The following is a 7036-nucleotide window of genomic DNA, read 5'->3' on the forward strand; positions in this document are numbered from 1 at the left end:
ATGTGCAAAAGCAAAACATATCTTTAAATAAAAAGACATACCTTTTCTATAATGTATCTTAGATAAACATGGTGGAGCAGTGTCTCTATGTATATAGGAAAAAACAAACAAAAAAACAATTTCCAGAAAACTTGAGCCCAAAATCTCAGTTCTATTAAATCAGTGATTAAATCTTTGCTGTTTGGCATCACTGCTTTTATTGAATTAAGTCTGGGACTATTCATCCATATCTAGAACTTCACTGTAACTGCACTTTACAGTGCACTGTAATTTGCTTAATATTTTATTTTGCTCTCTTTATATGTGTTTACATGAGTCATTTACTGTAATATTTCTTGCATTTTGATATAATATACATCTTGTCTAGTTCTGATCTCTGTGTTTAGTGTTTGGAAATGGACAGATGCTGTCATTTGCTCCTCTTAATCTCACTAAAGTTGCACACGCTCTTTGAAAGGAGCTCATTTTTCATGCAAAAAGACTGAACATTGAAGGGCCTGGGTAATATCCAATGGAATTTGCAATCAACCACACATTCAACATCTCCTGCTATTTGCACAATCTTGTTTGTATGCATATGCATTAGAGAGAGGCCTATTTCACTAATTACATGCAAGTTGTGCCTCAGATGCATTTGCAACTGTTACAGATTCATTTAGATGTGCAATGCATCAGGAACGAAGGCAGAGACAAAAGAGAGAAGTAATCGATGGATAGATGGATGCAAACAGACAGACAGAGGTTGTGCCGTCACAGCTCCAGATAACTTGTGCAACTCAAGTAACCGTTGGAGCAGATCACGGAGCCGGCCAGCAGCATACAAGGCCGACCTTGGAAGCAGTTGCGAGCTTTCAGCAAGGCTTTAGTGCAATGAGAGGAAAATAGACTTCTGAATGAAATAATAAAGAATCAGTAATGGTGAAGTGAAAAAAGACACTGTTTCCATGGTAAAGCACAAAGATAGAAGCCCTGATAGCTTTCTCGTGTTCTTAGGGTGGGTGCTAGGAATAATGTTTTGACCAGCACTCTTTCCTAGAATGTATTAAGTGCCATTAAGTGCCATCCATCTCTACCATAACACTAGTGCCTCAAACATTAAATCTTAATTATTTAACTCAGGAGGATCCTTTTAGACGGTAAAAAAAATATATATGCTGGGGTACCTGTCTGTGGCACTAGATAGACAGACAGATAGATGCATAGATAGATAAAGCAGAGAATGGTGTGAATAGTTGAAAATATCTGGTGCTTTTCAGGTTGCTGCAATTTTATAATCTATATTCATCTCGCAGAGTATCTCTGTGTATATGGAAATGCTCCAAAGACGAGCACATCAAAGGAAAAAGCCATGTGTTCTCCACTGCAGGCAGATCTGAGGTTTCGCCTGCTAATTCGGTACCTGAAGATCCACAAGAGAGGTCTGTGCCAGAGTGCATGTTTGTGTGTGTACTGATGTTTGTTTTTCATGCATATTAATGTCCTCAGCTGTGTATGTTATGATGGAGAGTACTGGACTTAAGTGTTGCGCTCACAGCTAACCCCATTGAGGACAACCTGATAGTTTCAAACTAGTGGCATCAACAAGCAGCGCCCTCAACTGCTCCGTATGCAGCAAACCGAACCGATCCCTATTATTGAGCGAATCTCAATTAAGATCTCATCACACGTTTCATGTAAAGCAGCAGAAACCACCACGTCCTCTGAAATTGCACATGTTCAAAAGAAGGTCTGAGGAGGGTAATATCAGCTATGAAAACAGCTATGGGCCTACCATTAGCATTCACATCGAGTACCCTTGAGGTATCATCTTTGCATGTTTTAAATTGTAGCTAATGAAGGAAAAACATCTAACGAATCCTTATGCTTATTATCAACCAACATGAAATTACTCTGCAAACCACTATTGCACATCAGGTTATTGGTAAAACCCTCTGTTCACTAAAGTAATCAAACCCAATGGCACAATGCAGAGGCTCCTTTTTACTAATCACCATTAACTGTAATCATTTAAAGTGAATGTAAATTGTGCTTCTGCTTGTCATATCGTCAGTTTGCAATGATAAACATCTGCAGTTATGTGACTCGCATACAGGACTGTTTACCAATCATCTGGACCTCTATCTGACTGCTCGACTTAACTGTCTGCTCACAGTGAGAACCAGTGAATTTACAGGTTTCACTCTAAACTAAATCACAATAGATTCACTAACATCGACAGACAAGCTTGACTTGTTCACTCAGCTGTACAGGCCAATTTGTAGTTGCCAATATTGTGTATCCAGTCATTAATGGACGACTTAAATGTGTGGTTATGCTGACACACACGACTGAAATGTTTGACTCATGATGTAAACAAACTTTTAGCAGCAACACAAAAAGCTTCCATTTCTATTTTAAGGTTTGAAGATGCGGGCTGAGCCTTCCGTTTGCATTTAAATTGCTGTGCTTTTAACCTTTTGGCATCTTAAATGTGCGGAGATACCGCTGTGAGTCTAAATTGAGTAGTTTTAGAAGTATCCTAAATTCACCTTCTGTGTACCTATGTTCTTAAAATAAAAATAAAGGCAGCCAAAAAAAGTCCACAGACTTTCTTCAGACAAAAATAGAGGAAGGACGGCCATAGTGGGAGACTTTAAGGACAGTAGGACACTATCTTAGGCACATTATGTGCCAATAGCCATGACTACTTTAGTTGTAAGCTCATATTTCACAAATCGATCCCCAAAATCTGTAACGGCTTTGACCTTAACACCTCCTGGGTATTGAATATGAGGCAGCTATGAGCTTTGACTGTCATCTTCTACTGTCTTGTCAAACTGTCTTAAATCAACAGAGGAAAAGAGAAGATTGACGTATCCATGCTATCAAATACGTTTTAGTTCAATTCTGACACATAAATACATATAATAGTTATTATGGGATACATGACAGATTGACAGTTTGTCAAAATATACATGGCAAGCCTTTCCAAGCGATGACAAGAGGCAGATAGTGTATGATAGCATGATTGAGTCCAATGCACTGTAGTTTTCCTGTTTAATGGAATGTTAAAGGAACTGCATTTACTTCTAAACACTGGCCTTTGGGTGAGAACTAATGCTGGTTGGGGATAACAGGAATGCATCAAGTGGTGGGTTGGACTTTAGGATTGAATTCATAAAATTAGTATAAAATGTGTTCTGCTATGGAGATTTTCTCTCACCATGTACGCTTACAGCAGCTCAATGGAATACTAGACATCTATATCCATCTTTCATCAGTTGGGATTATTTTCTATCTTCATTTCATGTATGATATCTGTATGTTCTTGCTAGCATGCTTAAAACTGATCTCATTAAAGCAACTGATGACGGATTCAATTTGACTTACTTTAATTTCATTTGTTACATATACATTTATGCCAACTGCAAATAACTCTGTGGGTGTATATGTTGTTGGCATGGTATCTGTTGCTTGTTACTTGTTTAGCAAGACATTTTTATTTTTCAACAACATGTACAGCATTTTATTGCTTTAGTTATCTTCTAAGGGTCCTGCATTTCAGTTTAATTTTCACATCAGAGACCTATCAAGGTGGGATGATGTAAAACCCTGAAAGATTTAGAAAAAAATATGCAGTACAGAGAATTGTGCAATACATTTCACGGCAGAGAAATGTTGTTAACAGCCAGTATTATCCGTTCAACCTACTAAATGCTTTATTTTTTATTCATATAATTAAATAAGATTGTAATGACTGTATTAATGTTTGGAATGCATTAGAGCAAAATGCATTTATCATTTAATATAATCAAAAAAAAAGAAACTTAACGATGATGTGTATGTGATTTAATGTAATACTCAAAGTCCCATGTATCCAGTGTCCATTTTGATCAAACCAATCAAGGCTCTTGTTGGTATTCAGAATGAATACAAAGTCATTATTATTATTTATATTATCATTCATTAGGTTTTAGTGCAGTTCAGCTTAAGAAACAAAACATTAAATGAATTGCAGTGTGTCCCAAAATTGCGGTTATGTAATGAATCAGCCACCTTAAATGCCTGAGGTGAGTTTGCAAAACAGCAAACATCACATGACTTGATAGAAAGCCTGAGCAGAGCTTCCTCACTCTGACATCACTTCCTCCTGTCATGGCCTGTCATGCTTTACAAACTCTCATAGTGGATCTCAGGCCTACATTGTACATCTTAACCTTACTTGTTGACCGCTGGAATAATAATATATGCTTTAAAAAAGAACAAAAAACATTTACAACATTTCTTTTTAGGGTGTTCATGTCAAAGCTGGACGCTGTGATACCTTTGATGTAAAACAGTGTTTGACTGTGCATGGGGGTTAATGTGTGCTGATAGCCATCAGACATCACTACACATAGTAACTGTCACAATGAGTCACAAACTAGCATAGATTACTGAAAGCATGCCAGAGGCCTTGAGAGATGTCTTATGTAAGATGTCTCATACATGAATCACAAATCACTTATCATACACACCAATTCTATATAAACCACGAAAAGAAAATTGCTGCAATGCTGGAGCGTGAGCCACAGATATTACTTTTAAACAGGTGTCTACATAAAGGGCTCACATTTGGCCTTGTTATGATCATTCAAAAGGGTCCCAAACGTCACTTGATCTGCCTCGCTTCATTATGTTTGCATGCACGACTCGAGAAAAAAAATCCATAATCTTCCCACATATCTCAACTGTGGGTGCAATATGGGACAAGTTGTAGTGTTTACTCAAGCATGTTGTGAACACTACTTGTGCATACGATTACAAAACGCACACAAACACAACACACAAACAGGCCTGACAATACAGGCTGGGGGCAGAGAGCCCTGAGGTTGCTATCAGCTTGACGGTGATTGAACGTCGACTGATTTATCTGCCTCCATTTTTCACCCTCCAGCAGGGAAAAGACGAAAGCGGTGCGAGGAGCTCAGCCATCCTTCCTCTTGACTATTCTTATCGTAGTGTTCGGGAATAATGTCTTGACAGGGACGACCAAAAGCAGACGCACACACTCTCTCTCTCTCTCTCTCTTTAAACAAACTCAAATCTGCGCCTCAGTGAAAGCAGAAATGACACCATGCGAGTGTGTGTGCGCGCGTCAAGACAAGGATCAGTCCATATGTGTTATCCTTGTCCTTATTGTGCCTCTACACTTGTATTCTCTGTGATTGTCTGCCATTTTGAAAATTCTTTTTTTTTTTTTCCTCCTCCTTCTTCTTCTTCTTTTAAATACGTGAGACTCATTCACACTCTTTAATCTCAACTGGATATATATTCGAGTTCGGCCACAAGTGACACATGCCTCCGGTAATGAGGCTTTAACTCTTAGAATAGACTTGATCCTTAAAGATAGCTTAGCAGAGACTATATGTAGCCTTAGCTCCAAGCAAATTAGCCTGCCACTATGCTATTTCTAACGCCGGACAGATTGTGAGAGACACTGGACGAATCGTCTCTTCGCATCTGGGGAAAGAAATGTAAAAAAAATAATAAAAAAGCCCGGTGTTAGATCGTTATATCATCCAGATATTTAAGCCAGTCTGTCTTTCGTTTTTATTGTAAAGGAAAAAGATATTCCCAGGCTCGAAATCTCCTAGTAACGCGATGCATGTGTCGCTGCAGCTCCCTGTAAAATGAATATCACACCTCCATGTCTCACAATAATAAAGAATGTCATATATACACGACATGTTTCGGTTTTCTACCTAAACTAAATCCCCTGTCTGCTATCTAACCGCGCAGGATCCCACTTAATAGCAGGCTTGTGTTGGCATTAGATGGAGAGGCACCGCAAAAATGATGTGTTGTTAAAATAAGGAGAAAACGCAACCGAACAAGAACCGACACAGAATCGCGGGGTTTTGAGAGAGAGAGAAAAAAGAAATATATCACGCATTTAACGTCTTACCTTGAAGGGAGATTAACGACAATAAACACCCAGAGAAACAGCTTCAGGGGGAGGGAAGGCTTCGCCATTGCTGTCGAGCATTTGGAGACTAAATTTGGTGGAGCCATCATCACCATCTTCGTTTCCTCTTTATTGCAGATGGACGTGTCCGTCTATTTACTGTGTTTCTTCTCTACGATACATTACGCACGCTAGCAGTAGCGGGTCTGCAAATCTGGACCCGAGGCGGACGTGCGGTGGAGTCAAATCAGCCAAAACAAAATCGATGCGAGTCGAAAGCCTGACTTGGTATCGCTCGTTTTTTTTTTTTTTTTTTCGTTTTTTTTTTTTTTTTTTTTCTTTGCGTGTCTGTTGCCGAATCGACAGCCACTAACAGGGCCTTAAAAAAAAAAAACACTACCAGAGACAGCGAAGCCCCCCCCCCCAACCGTAATAAGCTACACTGATATGGAGCAGCTGAGAAAACCAGTAGAGCCTCAGTCTGAATGCAGATTAACTCTGGGGTCAGAGAGGAACTGATGCACGTTGCTGCAGCACGGATCAACACATGCGTGGTTTCACCAAGCGGAAGCAGGGGTGCATAGAAGAGGGGAAAGAGCCTTAGCTTAGTGCTACAGAAAAAAAGAAAAAGAAAAAAAAAAAGAAGTGGTTTATTGTTTGTTTTTTTCTGGTAGCATACTATCCTATATACCACGTGCTGCCTATTAATATACATACATTTTCCAATATGATGAAATTATACTTGGCTCTGTTCTGTGAGTCATAAACATAATTCAGTAGTCACAAAATAAAATCAAAGGTCCCTGATGAGGAGCAAACACTTTCACACTGAAGGTTTAAAGAAGACAGCAAGTTGTCACCATGTATCACTGGCACTTTCCCCACCTACACTACAAACAAAGAAACTCTTGTATAAGTAATTACACAAGTTCTTTCAAGTGGAGAAGTGTGTTTTTTGTGTGTGTGTGTGTGTGTGTGTGTGTGTGTGAGTGTGAGTGTGTGTGTGTGTATTGCCACACACATCTATTTGGAATCTGAGACGAGCCACAGGCGTGAGTCCAGTCCGGTCACGCTTTCAGCACCTTGGACAGCTCCATTAGTCTCATCTGC

The 7036-nt window shown here is 39.2% G+C and overlaps 1 protein-coding gene across 4 annotated transcripts in view; it reads right to left on the bottom strand.

Annotated features, from left to right (window-relative positions):
• gabrg2 (gamma-aminobutyric acid type A receptor subunit gamma2) overlaps positions 1 to 6504 on the bottom strand; it is a 46771-nt gene extending 40267 nt beyond the window's left edge. For all 4 annotated transcript variants that reach the window (XM_010729334.3, XM_019266952.2, XM_010729333.3 and 1 more), the window contains exon 1: positions 5927 to 6504. In XM_010729334.3, coding sequence (XP_010727636.2) covers positions 5927 to 6042 — 116 coding nt within the window. In that variant the 5' untranslated portion in view covers positions 6043 to 6504. The remainder of the gene's footprint in view (positions 1 to 5926) is intronic.
• Between the last annotated feature and the right edge of the window lie 532 nt (positions 6505 to 7036).

This window comes from Larimichthys crocea, chromosome XXII, assembly GCF_000972845.2.
Source record: "Larimichthys crocea isolate SSNF chromosome XXII, L_crocea_2.0, whole genome shotgun sequence".
Taxonomy (NCBI): Eukaryota; Metazoa; Chordata; class Actinopteri; family Sciaenidae; genus Larimichthys; species Larimichthys crocea.